Source organism: Pistacia vera, unplaced genomic scaffold (assembly GCF_008641045.1).
Source record: "Pistacia vera cultivar Batoury unplaced genomic scaffold, PisVer_v2 Contig461, whole genome shotgun sequence".
Lineage (NCBI taxonomy): Eukaryota > Viridiplantae > Streptophyta > Magnoliopsida > Sapindales > Anacardiaceae > Pistacia > Pistacia vera.
In genome coordinates this window covers 506,670-525,801 of record NW_022196292.1, presented here as the reverse complement: position 1 = coordinate 525,801, position 19,132 = coordinate 506,670, and the positions used below count along the sequence as shown (strand labels likewise).

The 19,132-nt window shown below is 35.4% G+C and overlaps 4 protein-coding genes across 4 annotated transcripts; 2 read left to right on the top strand and 2 right to left on the bottom strand.

The window, feature by feature from the left end:
• The first annotated feature begins 340 nt into the window (after window positions 1-340).
• LOC116145414 lies at window positions 341-787 on the top strand. Its single transcript, XM_031430877.1, has one exon. The coding sequence runs from the start codon at window positions 341-343 to the stop codon at window positions 785-787; it is 447 nt and encodes a 148-aa protein (XP_031286737.1).
• Window positions 788-6,879: 6,092 nt separating this feature from the next.
• On the bottom strand, window positions 6,880-7,860 carry LOC116145385 (hemoglobin-2-like). Its single transcript, XM_031430851.1, has 4 exons — window positions 7,610-7,860; window positions 7,417-7,531; window positions 7,210-7,326; window positions 6,880-7,117 (listed from the first exon to the last, which is right to left on the bottom strand). The coding sequence occupies exons 1-4, from the start codon at window positions 7,729-7,731 to the stop codon at window positions 6,980-6,982; spliced, it is 492 nt and encodes a 163-aa protein (XP_031286711.1). The 5' UTR covers window positions 7,732-7,860; the 3' UTR covers window positions 6,880-6,979.
• A 1,076-nt stretch (window positions 7,861-8,936) lies between these two features.
• Window positions 8,937-10,589, bottom strand: LOC116145373 (non-symbiotic hemoglobin 1-like). Its single transcript, XM_031430829.1, has 6 exons — window positions 10,416-10,589; window positions 10,188-10,343; window positions 9,959-10,082; window positions 9,751-9,865; window positions 9,536-9,652; window positions 8,937-9,128 (listed from the first exon to the last, which is right to left on the bottom strand). Exons 1-6 carry the CDS (start codon window positions 10,474-10,476, stop codon window positions 8,991-8,993), a joined length of 711 nt encoding a protein of 236 aa, XP_031286689.1. The 5' UTR covers window positions 10,477-10,589; the 3' UTR covers window positions 8,937-8,990.
• Window positions 10,590-13,338: 2,749 nt separating this feature from the next.
• LOC116145413 lies at window positions 13,339-13,668 on the top strand. The gene has a single exon (XM_031430876.1). It carries the CDS (start codon window positions 13,339-13,341, stop codon window positions 13,666-13,668), a length of 330 nt encoding a protein of 109 aa, XP_031286736.1.
• The last annotated feature ends 5,464 nt before the right edge of the window (window positions 13,669-19,132 follow it).

Here is a 19,132-nt window from a genome sequence, read left to right as displayed (position 1 = left end):
AAACGTGTAAAAAAAAAAAACAATTATTTAGATAGGAAAAAGTCATTTACTCAGACATTAAAGGATTAATGAAAGGGATTAGACAGCCAATGAAAAAGAGAAAGGTCAAAAGGGGAAAAAGAAGTTTTTGAAAGCAAGTCTTCCCGTCACAAATATGAAACAACCCCCGCCCCCTGAAATTCGTCAATTTCCCTTTATTGACCTCGTTGCTTCCTCGCTACCTTCATAATATACGTAACCCCTCTTACAGATCACGTGATCTTCATAATATATACTTCAATTCTCTCTACTTTCTTCCCCAGCTCAGCTCAACTCAGTTCAGTTTACAGAATATCAATCAATGGGAAATTGTGCAATATCGGTTCAATACACACAACAAAATGGTGGCTGCAACAACTTCAGGAGGCCACTCACGGCCAAGATCATTCACATGGATGGACGGCTACAGGAGTTCCGAGAGCCCATCAAAGCCGCACACATCCTCTCCCAGAACCCCAACTGCTATCTCTGCAGTTCCGAGTCCATGTTCGTCGGCTCCCAAGTCCCCCATCTCGCCGGAGAAGAACAACTTCAACCGGGTCAAATTTACTTCCTCCTGCCACTCTCCAAATCTCAGGAACCGCTCACTCTCCAGGACTTGTGTTCGCTAGCCATAAAAGCTAGCTCAGCTCTCCCTAAGTTAACCTCACAACCGCCTTTCAAGTATCGAGCAGCAGCAGTCACGACGCCGCCGGCTGGTTTCTGTGAAGTTCCGATCGGGTTTCAGGCTCCGGCGAGGAGAGGATGACGATGACGATGAAACCAAAGTGACGATCAGCTTGTTGACTAATGATAATATATTTATTAATTAGAATATAATTTAATTATAATTAGGTATGCTTTGGATTTTGACATTAATATTGTAGCTTTTGATGCAAAGCTCGAGCCCAAAGCGTGGAGGGTGACGTAATAATAGAACAATTATTGTGTAAGGGACAAAAGAAAATACATAAAATTTTCATATAAATAAATAATATTATTGTGTGTTTAAATGTTTATTTTTTATTTTATCTGTTAATTGAGGTGTTCGACACACTTCGACTTGATATAATTTGAGATGAGTTTGACTCCTCACTCGATAAGGTCTTGTTGAATGTGAAGATTACTCCTTGTTATAAATTAGTAGGTTTGAGCGTACCTAGTCGGTGTAAGACTCTAACACTTCCTCTCATGATCAAGCCCATATGTTAGGTTATGTCTGTTATTAGAAATAGTTGTCGACTCTAACTTCTCATCCGCTGGTCAAGCACTCAGCTCAACTGAATCTGAGCTCTAATACCAGTAGATTTCACCCAATAAAGTCTTGTTGAATGAGAGAATTATCCCTTCTTATAAACTAGTAGACTTGAGCATGTCTAGTCAGTGTGAGACTCCAACACGTCTAATTCTCAGAAGAAACTATCAACCTACCGCTCGCGATACCTAAAACTATGGGTTAAATCTAAGCACATATGCCTTGGTTCACCGTTATCGTTAGGCTACCCCCATAAGTGGGTTGTTTAAAACTTTAAATGTTTGGCTGCTTATAGATTTTATGGATAATAATTAAGAGACCTAAAAAGGTCAATTCAACGATATCGAGTTCATACACAGCCTTAACCATTAAGGGATTAATTTAAATGGACTAAATCTCTAGTACACCTGGGTTACTTGAAGTTCTATTCTAGTCCCTGTGTTATCCAAATTATTCAACCATCTCCCTTGTTGTCATTAGTTTTTTCCGTTAAAACTGACTTTTGATTGTTTTTTACCACTAAATGACAATATTACCCTTAAAGATGTTTTTTGAAAATTTTAAAGGAAAACCTAAAATTAAAAAAAAAATTCTTAAAAATACGAGAAAATCTAAAAATTATATTGAATTCATAAGAAAATTTAAAGAACTAAGAATCATTAAAAAAATTGGAAAAATAATCGAAAATCAACCAATGTAAAAAGAAAATCTTAGATTTAAAGAATTTTATTGAGTTTTTTATCTTAAGTTAAAATTTTTCTGAAAAATTTAGATATTTTTCTTAATTTTGTATAAACTTATTTTTAGGGGTTATTTGGTCATTCTCAAAGTCAAAATTGGTCAAACATTAGTTTGAATGGAAAAAAAACTAACAATAGGGGAGGTAATTGGATAATTCGTATAACACAAGGACCGGATGAAGTTTCGATATCTCAGGGGTACTAAATGGATTTAGTCCTAACTTAAATTTGTGTTTATATTTGGGGAAAGGTGTTAGGTTCGGTATGTGCTGAAATATATATTGTTTTTTAAAGGAATAATTACCTGTTATCCCCAAGATTTGATATAATAACGTTTTCCCCCATTTTTGGAAACTAACACTATCACCTACAATGGAGATTATGTCCTATGACTCAAATATAATGGTACTAAGGATAAAAAAAAAAAAAAATTAATAAACTATCGACCCTTTTTTCCCATGTGAGAAATGCAATAATATCAAAATGATTAATACTGTTATATTTAACTGACAAAAATTGAGGGTGAGGGTGTTAGTTTCCCAAAATCAGGGGTGGGGGGGACTTACCAAATCTTAGGGGTGTCAGTGTAATAAACCCTTTTAAAAGTTATACAATATGGTATTGCTAAGCATTTGGTCTCCTAGTCTCCTTCCTTTTTATGGTTTCTATCACTTTATATTTTTGTATTGACTTGTTAAAGAGATGGGTTTATCAAAAGACAGAAATGGGGGACTAAAGTCACTATGGACTTGACTTCATGTCCGTGTTAACAACCATAACAGCGGAGCCACTAAGTGGTGAGCGACGGGGCTCTATACACATCTTCCTTGGTTCGCCCTTACCGTTGGACAAACTATGAGTGAGTTGTTTAAATGTTTGATTGCTTATAGATTTTATGGAGAAAAATTTAGAAATCTAATAAGGTCAATATGAGACAATATCTTGTTCATACAAACCCTTCACCATTAAGGGATTAATTTAAATGGACTACATCCTCTAGTACCCCTGGGTTATTTGAAATTAAATTTGGTCCTTGTGTTATCCAAATTATCCAACTATCTCCCTTGTCGTTAGTTTTTTTTCTGTTAAAACTGACTTTTGACTAGTTTTGACCACTAAATGACAATATTGCCCTTAAAGAATTTTTTTGAAAAACCTGAAATTTTCGAAAAACATTCTTAAAAATACTAGAAAATCTTAAATTATATTGAATTCATAAGAAGATTGAAAGAACCAAAAATCATTAAAAATTTGAAAAAATAATTGAAAATCAATCAATTTAAAAAGAAAATATTAAATTCAAAGAATTTTATTGAATTTTTTTATCCTAAGTTAAAATTTCTTTGAAAAATTTAGATATTTTTCTTAATTTTGTATAAACTTATTTTTAGGGGTTATTTGATCATTCTAAAATTCAAGATTGGTCAAACATTAGTTTTAACGGAAAAAAACTAACAATAGGGGAGGTAGTTGGATAAGTCGGATAATATAGGGACCGCATTGAAGGTTCGATATCTTAGGGGTACTAAATGGATTTAGTCTTAATTCAAATTTGTGTTTATATTTGGGGAAAGGTGTTAGGTATGTGCTGCAATAGTCTTTGCTTTTTAAAAGGGATAATCACACTGTTATCCCCAACATTTGACTTAATAAACGTTTTCCCCCTTCTCCGAAACTAACACTATCACCTGCAATGGAGATTATGTTCTATGACTTAAATGTAACGGTTTAAAGGATAATTTTTTTTTTTTTTTTTTNTCTTGGTTTTTTAAAATAACAAATGAAAAAAAAAAAATCAGAAGAATACTTCTATTAAATGTTTTTAGAAATATTTTCCTTAGAAATTTAGTATAAAAATTTTTAACAAGATATTTCTAAGTAATTGGTCTCCTAGTCTCCTTCCTTTTATGGTTTCTATCACTTTATTTTTTTTACCTATTTCGTTCTTGTATTCACTTGTTAAAGGAAATGTTTTATGGTTTATCAAAAGACTAGAGATGGCCTGAAGTCACCATGGACTTGACACCATGTCCATGAGTGTTGACAGCCATAGCAACACCTTCAAATATTTAGAGGAAGCTATCTCATAACAATTGACCGTCATGACCCTCTAAGTAAATTATAAAGAAATATATTATATTTACGTCTAACGAGGAATCGAATCTGGAATTGTGGATTGAAGTTATACACAATCTCTTTGGTTCGTCCTTACTGTTGGGGCACCCATGAGTGGATAGTTGTAAGAATCTTCAGAAGTAGATTTTTTTTGTTTTTTTTTTAAAACTCACATTAGAAACACATTGTTTAAAATATTTGGAGTTAAAAAATGGATTCAGAAGCGTCAGAAATAGTGATGGAGGATAATGAGAGGCATGGAGCCTCAGCCTTGGATTCTTTCTCCCAAGGAATATTTTGAGCCTCTCAAGACTGTCCAAGTTGTAGACAGCTTCCCCCCTTGTATATATCTGTACTGCTAGTGATATCTTTGTCAAATATTCTACAAATTTCCAAATCAAGTACCTAACCAAACATTAATTTAACATGTATCGTTAGCAAATTCTCATGGATTAAATTTAAAGCGGACAAATATCTATTCACTTTTATAGTTGGCTTCGACTTAATAAGATAGTACGAGGAGTGAATAAGAGTCTGATTTGAATGGTTCGAGAGGGACTTTTGGGTGTATTAATCAAGAGATTCTAAGTTCGAGTTCTTTCTTGATTGTTAATAGAGGTAGCCATTGGAGCTCTTACTCGATTGGTAGTTTCAAGGTTCCGAGAAATTAATTGAGGTATGCGTAAGCAGACCCAGACAATCCTGGTTATAAAAAAAAAAAAAAAAAAAAGTGAATAAGAGTTTGAATTATTTCATAAGCTGTGAATTCTCTTAACTAATTAGACGTGTTTCGAGTAAATTTATGAACTGATAAGTGAACAACATCTATTTTGTTTATACTCAAAATTAGGGGTGAGTGGTTTTGGGTTCCCTGCATATTTTGAAGAAACCGGAACTGGTCGGTTCCTAAGATTTGGAATTGGAATCGGCACACAAAACATAGGTTTCGGTTTCGGTTCTGGCTACCCAGTTAATTCAATTACGCCCTACTTTTAAAAAAAGAACAAATACAACCCCAAAAAATTACACAGACAACCCAAAACTTTACAAAAATTATAATTCAGTCTCAATTCCTACCAAGTACTTGGACCTTGAATCCGGTTCCGGTTCCCGATTCTAGTACTATAAGAATTGGAATCGGACATAGGAATTCCCAGTTCCAATTTTCTAGAACCCAGAACCGCCCTTTACCCATGCTCACCCCTATTCAAAACATTACAAAATTAGTTGGAGTTCGTACGATCCAGACCTCTGATGAAGAGGACTAGCTGTATTTGTAAAATCAAAACATTAGTGGAGAATCTTGGACTAACACATAAGTTGCCTACATAAATGCATCTCAACTCTCAGAATCCAAATACCGATTCTCTCTTCCTCTTTCTATCTCTAAAACAAAGACATTCCAATGGGAGTTTGTGCGTCTTCTCACTGCACAAACAAGGCTGGAGAAGGCCTAAAATGGTCATCATCAACTGCCAAAATAATTCACTTGGATGGCAGGCTGCAAGAATTCAACAAACCAATCAAAGCCAGCCATGTCCTCTATCAGAATCCCAAGTGCTTCATTTGCAACTCAGAACTCATGTACATTGACTCTCACTTGCCACACATGGCGGCGGAAGAAGAACTGCAACTGGGTCAAATTTATTTTCTCATGCCACTGACCAAATCACACCTTCCATTTTCTCTCCAGGAATTGTGTAAATTAGCCATTAAAGCTAGTGCCCACATGGGGTACTCATCGGATAAATTATTGCAATGTACTTCGGACAAAAATGATGTTAAATGTTTTACAGTTCGGATTAGGTAACACCATCTACAAAAAAAAAGCTCAGGCTGGCGGTGCACGGTGGCCGGAGAATTGAGTGATAAAGGCCAGTTGATCATATTTGACTGCAATATAGTTGTTAGAGCTTTGGAATTGTAAGGGGAAATAAAATATTATTGGAGCCCTTTGTGTTTTCACATTCAGTATTATTAATAGAGGAATTTCGCTGTTTATTCTTTATAGTACACTAATTTTTATTTTTATTTTTTTGTAGAAAAGAATTCCAGTCCCTAATTGATGTTATTAATTTGATCTAACACTGTTTGATCCGGCTAAGATTGCAATTTTATTAGTCCATTTGGGCAAAGTTGGGCCCGGGTGGTCCCAAACCCAGGCCCTCAAAGACCGGTCCTGACCCGTCACTTTTGTGAGGGCTTAGATCGGTCCCAACCTTGAGCCAGTCCTATACAGGCCTAGTAAATATCCATTTAACCTCCTAATTTTATATATATTTATATAATTATGTAAGGAGGTTTTTGTAATTTACAAGTGAATGATCTGTAAATTTTTAATGTATTTCATATATTATAAAGGGATTTGGTTATTTGTCCAGAGGGCTTTGATTATTTGGTAAGAGGCATTCTAAAAATAATCGGGCCAGGCCCGAGCCTGGGACCGGTCCTACAGGGGCCGTTCTTGGGGAGGACCCGAACTTTTTGCCCAGCTTTTTCACTCAAAAGGGCACTTTTACTGTTTGAAATTAAAGGAATTTAATTTAGAAAAATAATAGAGCCACCGAAGGTTGTACACCGAATCTGTACACCAAATGATGGGACAAAATCTTGACCGTTGATTAATATTAACTAATAATGAATAAATGGTTAGGATTTTACCAAGTCATTCGGTGCGCAATCTTCAGTAACTGTAGCATTACTCTTTAATTTAATCAGTCCATCTCTTCTGCAAACCTCGAGGAATATGGCTGAGACAATAATCAAACGGTTTATTATCATCAACTAACACTAAAAGATACAAAATACGACGTATACAACCGTATTTATTGTTTCTATTTTTTCAGCAATTCTAAGAGGAAGGTTTCATTTCAGCTTTTATAGCAGCAACCAATTGATCATAAGCTTCTCCCCAAGCATTCTTCATTTCTGGTGACCACATTTCTGAAACTGCTTCCTTTATGGTTTCCAGTAGTGCAAATTTAGTGACCTGTTGAACAGTTCATATGGCCATAAAATTAATTAACTTCCAGAGAAAACAAGAAAGTATGCATGTTTTCAATAACAGAATGAATTTCATACCTCGAAATGTTCATTAACTACTCCATATTTGAAATGGGTAGCTCCTAATTTTTTCAGAGTTGACTCTCTTACTGTTACTTTTCCAGCTTTCCTGAGTTGTACAGCTGATTCACATGTCTGTAAAATACATTACACAAACAAAAATTAGATTAAAAGAAAATGCATAAGCTTGATTTAATCAATAATATTGCCTATTAATGAACTCACCATGACAAAAACAGACATGGCATGAGACTTGAGCTTCTGGTTCTGCTCTAGAGGCACATTTGAGTCTTTCAAGAATGAGAACAGCTTCTGGGCTGATGGTGCAATCTCAAATATCCTATTAAGAAAAAGAAATCAATAGTGGAGAAAAATTTATAATAATATTAAGGAAGATCAAGTACAGGCATATGCTTACTTCAAGAAGAATTTCAGACCCAATTCTCCAGTATTTTTCTTCATTACATTCCATGACTTGACAACTAGAGCTTCTTGCTCTTCAGTGAAGCTTCCTTTGCCTTCACAAGTATTCATGGCCATTGGTGATGATCAATGAACAGATACTAACTAAAGATTGAATGTGATACACAAAATGATGACTTGAAAAAATTGGTGCCCAGATGCTTGTAACAATCCTGCATACACAATTTTATATTGAGATGATTAACTCTTCATGGCAATGAGGAGCCACTTTTGTTGGTCACATTCAGAAACAATGTGCTGTGCAAAGAGAACTTGGTTTTGACTACTTGATGGGTTTACTTGTTCATTCAGTATGCTTGGAGGGGACGCCATTTGGCAAGTCTTTTAAGTCAAATATTTTATATTAGATACTTGCATACCCAGTTTCCCACTTGTATTTGAAGGCATATCCAAGAACTCAAGTTATATTTTAGGAAAAAAATTTAGTAAAGTCTGGCTTACATTGATGTATCTTATTGTCACATTCCACATTATTCAATGAGTTTGGATCAACTATCTCTAAGTAGTTTGATGCTTTGTTTAGGATTCTTGGGTGTATTACTCAAGAGGTCTTGAGTTTGAATCTCCACGACTACTAGGATAGTCACTGGAGGCTTACTTGACAGTTAACTTCAGGGCATCAAAAAAATAGTTAAGGTGCGCACAAGCTAGCTCGAACACCCCGGATACCAAAAAAGGAAGTTTGGATTCAAATTTATAAGACTTGGGGATCCACTTAACTAAATAGTCGTGTTTTGGTTGAAATATGTTCGAGTGAAACCCAAAAGCAAATCCGTGTGGGAGCTCAAAATGGACAATATATCTGTATCTACTAAGTTGGATTTAGGATTTACGGTTCGGTTTCCCTTTGACATGAACATTTGTTTTTTAATGTTATATTCATCTAATTCTTAATTCTCATCTTCTTTACAAGATTCTGGATCTTGTTCTGTTCACACTTTAATAATCCGTGTTCAAAACAGTTCTGCCATTTACCATCCTCAAAGTCATCAAAAAGTGATTGATTACTCTCAGTAGAAGAAAGAAAAACTTGACTTTACTTTTTGGCTCATGGCTTGTTGGACATGACCCTGCAGGGCAATTTGTGTTCATGTTTTAACTCATGAAAACATTTAATGGGTTCATAAGGCCTGATAATATTTGATCATCAATAAAAAATTTATTTATTGTTCTTTAGTACAGATATAGTAATGTAAAGAGGCAGTAAATGGTAGAAAACCCAGAAGATAATCAGAGTGCTCATTGATCTATTTGGAGAAAGATTGAATATTTCAAGCTTAATTTTCATTAAAAGCTATCACTGATACGTATGAAACTTATACAGAAGGTTTCATTTCATTTTTTATGGCGGATACCAATTGATCATAAGCTTCTCCCCATGCATTCTTCATCTCTGGTGACCACATATCTGGTACTGCTTCTTTTATGGTCTCCAACAAGGCAAATTTTGTTACCTGTAACACATACATAAAATTTCATTCGTAATTGAGCAAATTCTGTTCAAACTTCTTACCCTACATAGGAATATACGAAAAACAGAATAAACAGAAAACACGCAAACACAAACAGTAAAGAGAAAGAAGAAAACGCGCGATTTACCCTGGTTTACCCAATTAACAAGTTATGTCCAACACAGTCAATATTATTTCAATACTACCTCACATCTCACTGAATTTGTCCTATTGATTGCTACCCCCCGCTACAAGAGAAAAGTGTGGCCTATTAATGCTGAAGTGGTCGACAACTCCAACATTTGGGAGAGTCCAGAGGACTATTTGCAGTTTATTAATTAAACAAGCAATTTGAGGATTGATCTGCACTTTGTTTTAACTTGTTGATACTCAATAAGCAAAAGTGTTACCTCGAAGTGTTCATCGACAACACCATATTTTAAATGAGTGGCACCTAAATCTTTTAGAGTGGACTCTTTCACAGTAACTTTGCCAGCCTTTCTAAGTTGCACAGCAGATTCACAGGTCTGCAATATATTATAAATGCAAAAATTGTAAGATCCTAGGCAAATAACATTGCTGATTGTTCAGCTAAAATAGAAGGATGTGAAGAGAATTAACAGACCATAACAAAGACAGTCATGGCATGGGGTTTTAGCTTTGGATTTTGCTCTACAGGAACATCTGAATCTCTCAGAAAGGAGAACAGCTTCTTTGCTGATGGTGCAATCTCAAAGATCCTGTAAAGTTTTCAAAGTTAACAACCAACCCTTCAGTTAGAATGAAAGGAATGTGAAACTAAAATGTAATAATAAAGGAAGGCTGTTGATGACCTCAAAAAGAACTTAACACCAAGTTCTCCAGCATCTTTCTTCATAGAATTCCAAGACTTAACCACCAAAGCCTCTTGTTCTTCTGTAAAAGCTCTCACTTTGAATCTTCCACTCCTCTCCACACCTTTATATATATATACATACATAAATACATAAATAATGTTAAAAAACACAATGAAATGAAAATTGTCTCCGTAAAAAAGGCAGAGAAAGAAGAAATAAAAAGTACTTCTGATAGAATTTGGAGTTCTGCAAATTAGCCGCTTCAATGATCCATCTCTCCTGATCCATGATAAGTCCATATATTGCTTATGCATTAGTCTTGATGAATTTGGAGTTGAACACATCTTAGAAACATCCCTTGAATCGCATAGGATGCCAGGAGCTGAGATGAGAAATAGTGTTCAGCAAAAGACAAGTCAAAGTAGAAAACAGAAAGTGCAAAAATGATGCTAACCATTGGAGAGGAGCATGGTGGTAGTTTTTGAAGCAACAGTGTTAATGTTCATGAGATCCATAGCAGAGAATTGAGAAAGACCTTGCAAAATATCAGCATAAAATTTTAAAGAGGTTTCTTTATAGGAATAGTCTACAAAGCAATCATCCCCTAGGTAGTTAGTCGCTGCACCAGTCAACTTTACTTAGTAATTAAAGTCCTCAACTTGGCTATGCATATAATAAAGGGAGTCTAAATTAACCTTTCAGTCTATGAAAGGGTCAAAGTTTCTTATATATTATTTTAGTTCATTCTTATTTTATCTGAAAACAATGGGCTTGTTGGTAGGAANGTCAGAGTTGTGAGAAAGGGTTGTTGATGTAGTATTACTCTTGCGACAAAATCTTGACCACATCAATATGCCATAGCAATAGCTTCGAATCTATTTATTTTCAGTATATAATTAAATTCTTGTACTATTCATCCATCCACGAGGGGTTAGCCGAATGGTCTTATGATTGGTTTGCTTCGAAAAAAACATGGGATTGGAATCTTTTCATGAAATTGATCAAGAAAACATATGGGCATTTTCAGTTCGTTAGGCAACAAATGTAGCCACGGCCAAAGTGATCCTGCAAGATGGCAGACTTAAAGAATTTGCACTTTAACTATCTCTGGGTAGGCAAGTGGTTCAATAGAAACTCTTGAGTATATTACTCAAGAGGTTTGGAGTTTGAGTCCCTCCTCGGTTGCTATTAGGAGTAATTACTGGAACTCTTACTCGACCGATAGTTTCAAGATCTCGAGGTATTGTTAAGGTGTACATAAGTTGGCCCAGACATCCTTATTCATAAAAAAAAAAAAAAATTTGCATTTCCAGTTAAGTTTCAGAGAAAACCCTAGTCGTTGCTTTTCTTGTAAATACAACCCTTTTTTTTTTTTTTTTTTAATAATCAGGGTGTTCAGGCTAGCTTGTGCGCACCTCAACTAATCTTCGGATCCATTAAACACCTTATAAGCTCAAAAGACTAGATAAGCCACAATATTATTGAGGTAGATGGCCACAAGGTTTGAATCCAAGATCTCAAGAAAGTGAGCAAACCTGTTTAATCGCCAGACCAATCCCTTAGGGTTAATACAATCTCATTATCTCTTGCAACTAAGATATTTTTTAGAATTTTAATTTTAATTTTTGTTAAATATGGAAACAACAGTCGAAATTTGCTATGATATATAGTGAAAGCTACATGCAATGAAGGCGGAAAATCACGTGAAGAAATCAAATTAAAAGAGAGTCAAGAAGTGAGATGCATGTGTTGGGGAAGGAGCTGAGCTTGTTCTTGGTTATTCCAACAAGAAAGAGTCAAAGAAATTAAAGTGTAAATGCTCATATTATTCCATTTGAAGTGACATCTACAGAGAAAAGTAACAATAATGCTAAGGGAAACTTTAATCAATTAATGGTAAAGACAAAAAAATATTTAAATTTACATAGTTTTCTGAATTCGAAGCCCGCTACTGTTAATAATATATAGTAACCTCTAAAGCTCTTGTACGATTATTTGTAGTTTCAGAGTTTTAAGGTATTAGTTAAAGTAAGTTCAAACTGATCCGATTTCTGAACTTCCTAATAAAGATTAATTAAAGCGATTGTTTGATTAAAGAATGACCATATATATGTGAAGAATATTGACTATAAATTATTGTTAAGACCTTTCACTGTATCTAAATTCATCTGCTTCATCCTCATTCGTGTAGCAAGTGAAGTGATTATATAAAATGGAGGAGGGACCCCATTAAAGGATTAGAGATCCAATGAGAAGAGAAAAAAAAGGTCAAAAGAGGAAAAGCAGTTTCAGAAACCAAGTCTTTGCCTCTCAAATGTGAATCACACGACCATCATAAATTGTTAATTGAAGGCCGCGGTTTTGTCAATTTCCCTGTATTGACCTCGATTCTTTCTCCTCTCTACCTTCCTGTAATGTGTCCCCTCGTGATCTCACTATCAAAATCTGTACATTTCTCCTCCCAACACACGCTTTTCTTTTTCTTATTAATTATTTGAGTATATTCTAGATTGATAGGCTAAAACTATGCTAATACTTTTTGTAAATGGGAGGCATACACTAATGAATAGTATATCGATTTAACCCTAAAGGTTAGCCTGACGATTAAAGAGATTTACTCCATTCCTTGAATTTCTGGATTCAAACATTGGTTCACTTACCACAATAACATTATAGCTTACCTAGTCTTTTGAGTTTGTAGGGTATACAATAGATTTCAAGGATTAGTTGAGGTGTATACAAATTAGTCCGGATTTTCAAGTTATCATCCTCCTAACATCTTTAATTTTCTAGTGGATCCTGGAAGCAAACATGCAACAATTACCCACCCATGGGTAGTCCAGGGTAAGGGCGAACCGATGAGGCTACAAATGGTCTAACCTTTAATCCTAGGTTTGATTCCTTGTTAGGTGTAAAGATAATACATTTACTCATGATTTATTTGGAGGGTTGCGACTGTAAGTTGTTATGGGATAACTCTCCCTGAAGATTAGTTAAAATGTACGTAAACTGAACCGAACATCTCAATTATTAAAAAAGAAAACTAGTCTATGATCCACTAGTAAATGTCATGTGGCTTTTTCTTTATATTAAATTAATCATAGATGATTATCTTTATAATCATACATAATCACTGACTTCACATATCTTCGCTTAGCAGCCCATAAAGGTTAAAAAATAAAAAGTTCTTACATATATCAAATTCCAAGTGCTTGTACTTAATATTATATAATACAGCAGGAATCACTGTTGGAATGTCGATCTTGAAATATGCTTTTTCTCTCCCTATATATAACACAATTCTCTTTACCTTCTTCCTCATCCAATCCAACCAAACTCAACTCAACTCAGCTCAGCTCATTTTACAGAATCAATCAATGGGGAATTGCGCAATATCTCCTTCATACAGGAAGGGAAATGGTGGCAACAACAACAACAACTTCAAGAGGCCACTCACAGTCAAGATCATTCACTTGGATGGACGGCTACAGGAATTTAGAGAACCCATTGAAGCCAGAAACATCCTCTCCCAGAACCCCAACTGCTATCTCTGCAGCTCCGAGTCCATGTTCATCGGCTCCCAAGTCCCTCATCTCGCAAAAGAAGAACAACTCCAACAGGGTCAAATTTACTTCCTCATGCCACTCTCCAAGTCTCAGGCGCCGCTCACTCTCCAGGACTTGTGTTCACTAGCCATAAAAGGCTAGCTAGCCATCTCTTCCCAAGTTAACCCCACAACCGGACCTTTCAAGTATCAAGTGGTTGCCACGCCGCGCCAGCCGGTTTCTGTGAAGTCTCCGACGCTTTCAGGTTCGGCGAGGGAGACTGACGACCGAGACCGATGAACCAGAGAAAGAGATGTCCCCTAGCTGGAAGCTTTAATATTTTTTTTTAAGTGTTAGAGTTTAGTGTGTAACGCGCTTAATAATTGTTATTAAGTTCATAAAATATATGAATTTAATAGAATATAGGTTTTAAAATTTTAAAGGATGTGTTTGAATTTGAAAAGATTAATATTGTAGCTCGATGAATAATACTTGAAACATTGAGAGAGGGTTTGAATTTTGTTAAGGGGAAAAGAAAAACTTATTTTCAAAATAACTATATGAATTTACATTGTGTTATAATAGTGAATTGGCTTAATTATAGATTGATTGGTCAATAATTAGAGTTTAATAGGTTAATGTCTTGTTCACACTACCTTCACAAAGGGTTTAATTTTTTTTAATTAAGATTGTTAGGTATGCGGTTGAAATGAGCTTTTGTTAGGAATAAATGCATCTTTCCTAAGGAGCCATGGACGCGGTGGATTATGTATAATATAGTTTTCTCCCTTGAAGTTATATATTGGTAAAGTATGAATACATAGTTAAAAAAAAAAAAAAAAAATAGTCTTGGTTTTTTAAAATACAACATAATGAAAAAAAAAAATCAGAAGAATCTTCTATTGTAAATGTTTTAGAAATTGTGTCCTTAGAAATTTAGTATAAATTTTACAAGATATTCTAGTAATTGGTCCTCTAGGTCCCTTCCTTTTATGGTTTTATAACTTTATTTTTGTTACTATTTCGTTTTGATTAACTTGTTAAAGGAAATGTTTTATGTTTTCAAAAAGACTGAGAGGCTGAGTCCCCTGGACTTGACACATGTCATGAGTGTGGGACAGGCCTAGAAACCTCAATATTTAGAGGATAGCTATCTCATAGACAATGACCGTCATGACCCTTAAGTAATATTATAAAGAAATATATGATATTTACGGTCGAACGAGAATCGATCTGGAATTGTGGATTGAAGTATAGTACACATCTCTTTGGTTCGTTCTTACTGTTGGGGACCATGACGTGGATGTGTAGGATTCAGAAGTAGATTTTTTTGTTTTTTTTTTTAAAACTCACATTAGAAACACATTGTTTAAAATATTTGGAGTTAAAAAATGGATTCAGAAGCGTCAGAAAAGTGATGGAGGATATGAGAGGCATGGAGCCTACGCCTTGGATTCTTTATCCCAAGGATATTTTGAGCCTCTCAAGACTGTCCAAGTTGTAGACAGCTTCCCCCTTGTATAATATCTGCTATGCTAGTGATATCTTTGTCAAATATTCTACAAATTTCAAATCAAGTACCTAACCAAAACATTAATTTAACATGTATCCGTTAGCAAATTTCTCATGGTATAATTTAAAGCGGACAATATCAGTCTTATTATAGTGGCTTCGACTTAAAAGATAGTACGAGGATGAGTGAGATAAGAGTCTGATTTGAATGGTTCGAGAGGGACTTTGGGGTGTATAATCAAGAGATTCTAAGTTCGAGATTCTTTCTTGATTGTTAATAGAGTAGCCATTGGAGCTCTTACTCGATTGTAGTTTCAAGGTTTCCGAGAAATTAATTGAGGTATGGTAAGCAGACTCAGACATATCCTCGTCATACAAAAAAAAAAAAAAAAAAAAGTGAATAAGAGTTTGAATTATGCATAAGCTGTGAATTCTCTTAACTAATTAGACGTGTTTCGAGTAAATTATGAACTGATAAGTGAACAACATCTATTTGTTTATACTCAAAATTAGGGGTGAGTGGTTTGGGTTCCCTGCATATTTGAAGAAACCGGAACTGGTCAGGTTCATAAGATTTGGAATTGGAATCGACACAAAACATAGGTTTCGGTTTCGGTTCTGGCTACCCAGTTAATTCAATTACGCACCCTACTTTTAAAAAAAAGACACAAATACAACCCACAAAAATTACAACAAACAACAAACTTTACAAATAATTACTCAGTCTCAATCTACAAGTACTTGGACCTGAACGGTTCCGTTCCCCGATTCAGTATATAAGAATGGAATCGGACATAGGAAAATTCAGTTTCCAATTTTTCTAGGAACCTAAGAACCGCCCTGTACGCTACATGCTCACCCTATTCAAAAACACACATTACAAAGAGTTGGAGTTCGTACGATCCAGACCTCTGAGAAGGGCTAGCTGATTTTGTAAAATCAAAAATTAGTGGGGAATCTGGACTATAACATAGTTGCCTAACTAAATGCATCCTCAACATCTCAGATCCATAATGACCGATTCTCTCTTCTCTTATATCTCTAAACACAAGACATTCCAATGGGGAGTTTGTGGCTCTTCTCACTGCACAAACAAGGTGGAGAAGGCTGAAAATGGGATCATCAACTGCCAAAATAATTCACTTGGATGGCAGGCTGCAGAATTCAACAAACAATCAAAGCCCAGCCATGTCCTTATCAGAATACCAAGCTGCTTAATTTGCACTCAGAAACTCATGTACCATTGACTTCACTTGCCACACATTGGCGGCGGAAGAAGAACTGCACAACTGGGCAAGATTTATTTCTCAGCACTGACAAATCACACCTTCCATTTTCACTCTCAAGGAAATTGTGTAATTAGCCATTAAAGCTAGTGCCCACATGGGGTTACTCATCGGATTAAATTATTGCAATGTATCGGACAAAAATGATGTTAAATGTTTTACAGTACGGATTAGGGTAACACCATCTACAAAAAAAAAGCTCAGGTGGCGGTGACAGCGTGGCACGGAGAATTGAGTGATAAAGCGACAGTTGATCATATTTGACAGCATAGATAGTTGTTAGAGCTTTGGAATTGTAAGGGGAAATAAAATATTAGTGGAGCCCTTTGTGTTTTCACATTCGAGTATTATTATAGAGGATATTCGCTGTTTAGTCGTTATTAGGTACACTATATTTTTTTTTTTTTGTAGAAAGAATTCATCCCTAATTGGATGTTATTAATTGATCTAACACTGTTGAGTCGGCTAAGATTGCAAATTTATAGTCGCTTTGGGCAAAGTTGGGGCCCGGTTGGTCCCAAACCCAGGCCCTCAAAGACCGGTCTGACCCGTCACTTTTGTGAGGGCTTAGATCGGTCCAACCTTGAGCCAGTGCTATACAGGCCTAAAATATCCATTTAACCCCTTTTTATATATATTAGATAATATGTAAGGAGGTTTTGTAATTACAAGGGAATGATCCTGTAAATTTTTAAGTATCATATATTATAAAGGGATTAGGTTATTGCCAGGAGGTCTTGATTATTGGTAAGAGGCATTCTAAAAGATAATCGGCCAGGCCGAGCATGGGACGGTCTACAGGGGCCGTTCTTGGGGAGGACCCGAACTTTTGCCCAGCTTTTTCACTCAAAAGGCACTTTACTGTTGAGTAAAGGAATTTAATAGAAAAAGAATAGGCCACGAAGTGTAACCGATTGTACACCAATGATGGGACAAATCTTAGACGTGTTAATATTAACTAATAATGACTAAATGGTTCAGGATTTTCCACAGTCATTCGTGCGCAATCTTCGTAACTGTTTAGCATTTACTATTTAATTTAATCAGTCCCAGTCTCTTCTGCAAACTCTTTCAGGAATATGGCTGAGACAATAATCAAAACGGGTATTATCATCAACTAACACTAAAAGATACAAATACGACGTATACAACCGTATGTGTTTTATTTTTCAGCAACATTCTAAGAGGAAGGTTCATTTCAGCTTTATAGCAGAACCAATTGATCATAAGCTTCTCCCCAAGCATCTTATTCTGGTGACCACATTTCTGAAATGCTTCCTTTATGGTTTCAATAGTGCAAATTTGGACCTGTTGAACAGTTCATATGGCCATAAAATTAATTAACTTCCAGAGAAAACAAGAAAGTATGCATGTTTTCAATAACAGAATGAATTTATACTCGAAATGTTCATTAACTCTCATATTTGAAAATGGGTTAGTCCTAATTTTTTCAGAGTTGGACTCTCTGTACTGTTACTTTTCAGCTTTCCTGAGTTGTACAGCTGATTCACATGTCTGTAAGAAATACATACACAAACAAAAATAGTAAAGAAAGCAAGCTTGTTTATCAATATATGTGTCGATTAATGAACTCACCATGACAAAAAACAGACATGGCATGAGACTTGTGAGTTCTGGTTCTGCCTAGAGGACAGGTGGTTTCGACAAGAATGAGAACAGCTTCTGGGCTGATGGTGCAATCTCAAATATCCTATTAAGAAAAAAATCAATAGTGGAGAAAATTTATATAATATAAGGAAGATCAAGTACAGGCATATGCTTACTTAAGAAGAATTCAGACCCAATTCTCCAGTATTTTCTTCATTACATTCCATGAATTGACCACCAAGAGCTTCTTGCTCTTCAGTGAAGCTTCCTCTGCCTTCACAAGTATTTCATGGCCATTGGTGTGACAATGAACAGATACTAACTAAAGATTGAATGTGATACACAAAATGATACTTGAAAAAATTGGTGCCCAGATGCTGGTAAACAATCCTGCATACAATTTTATATTGAGATGATTAACTCTTCATGGCAATGAGGGAGCCACTTTTGTGGGGCATTCAAGAAACAAGTGCGGTGCAAAGAAACGTTGGTTTGATACTTGATGGGTGTTTTTCATCAGTATGCTTGGAGGGGACGCCATTTGGAAGTCTTTTAGTCAAATATTTTATATTAGATGACTTGCATACCCAGTTCCCACTTGTATTTGAAGGCATATCCAAGAACTCAAGTTATATTTAGGAAAAAAATTTAGTAAAGTTGGCTTACATTGAGTATTTATTGTCACATCCACATTATTGAATGAGTTGGACAACTATCTCTAAGTAGTTTGATGCTTTGTTTTAGGATTCTTGGGTGTATTACTCAAGAGGTCTTGAGTTGAATCTCCACGAATACTAGGGTAGTCATGGAGGCTTATGACAGCGTTAACTTCAGGGCATCAAAAAAATAGTTAAGGTGCGCACAAGCTAGCTCGAACACCCGGATACCAAAAAAGGAAGTTGGATTCAAATGTAAGACTTGGGGATCCACTTAACTAAATATGTGTTTTGGTTGAAATATTTCGAGTGAAACCCAAAAGCAAATCCGTGTGGCAGCTCAAAATGGAAATATTATATGACTAAGTGGATTTAGGATTTCTTACGTTCGGTTTTCCCTTGACATGAACATTGGTTTTTTAATGTTATATCATCTAATTCTTAATTCTCATTCTTCTTTACAAGATTTCGGATCTTGTCTGTTCACCTTTAATAATCCTGTCAAAACAGTTCTGCCATTTACCATCCTCAAAGTCATCAAAAAGTGATTGATTACTCTCAGTA

What these genes read in the sequence shown, in the direction of transcription:
- LOC116145414 (XM_031430877.1), top strand. Translation starts at nt 341, where the DNA reads ATGGGAAATTGTGCAATATCGGTTCAATACACACAACAAAATGGTGGC.
- LOC116145385 (XM_031430851.1), bottom strand. Translation starts at nt 7,731, where the DNA reads ATGGCCATGAATACTTGTGAAGGCAAAGGAAGCTTCACTGAAGAGCAA. An exon ending in GGTCTGAAATTCTTCTTGAA is followed by an intron (nt 7,532 to 7,609) that starts GTAAGCATATGC and finishes TTTTCTTAATAG; the next exon opens with GATATTTGAGATTGCACCAT. An exon ending in TAGTTAATGAACATTTCGAG is followed by an intron (nt 7,118 to 7,209) that starts GTATGAAATTCA and finishes ACTGTTCAACAG; the next exon opens with GTCACTAAATTTGCACTACT.
- LOC116145373 (XM_031430829.1), bottom strand. Translation starts at nt 10,476, where the DNA reads ATGGATCTCATGAACATTAACACTGTTGCTTCAAAAACTACCACCATG. An exon ending in AACTCCAAATTCTATCAGAA is followed by an intron (nt 10,083 to 10,187) that starts GTACTTTTTATT and finishes ATATATATAAAG; the next exon opens with GTGTGGAGAGGAGTGGAAGA. An exon ending in TTGTCGATGAACACTTCGAG is followed by an intron (nt 9,129 to 9,535) that starts GTAACACTTTTG and finishes TATGTGTTACAG; the next exon opens with GTAACAAAATTTGCCTTGTT.
- LOC116145413 (XM_031430876.1), top strand. Translation starts at nt 13,339, where the DNA reads ATGGGGAATTGCGCAATATCTCCTTCATACAGGAAGGGAAATGGTGGC.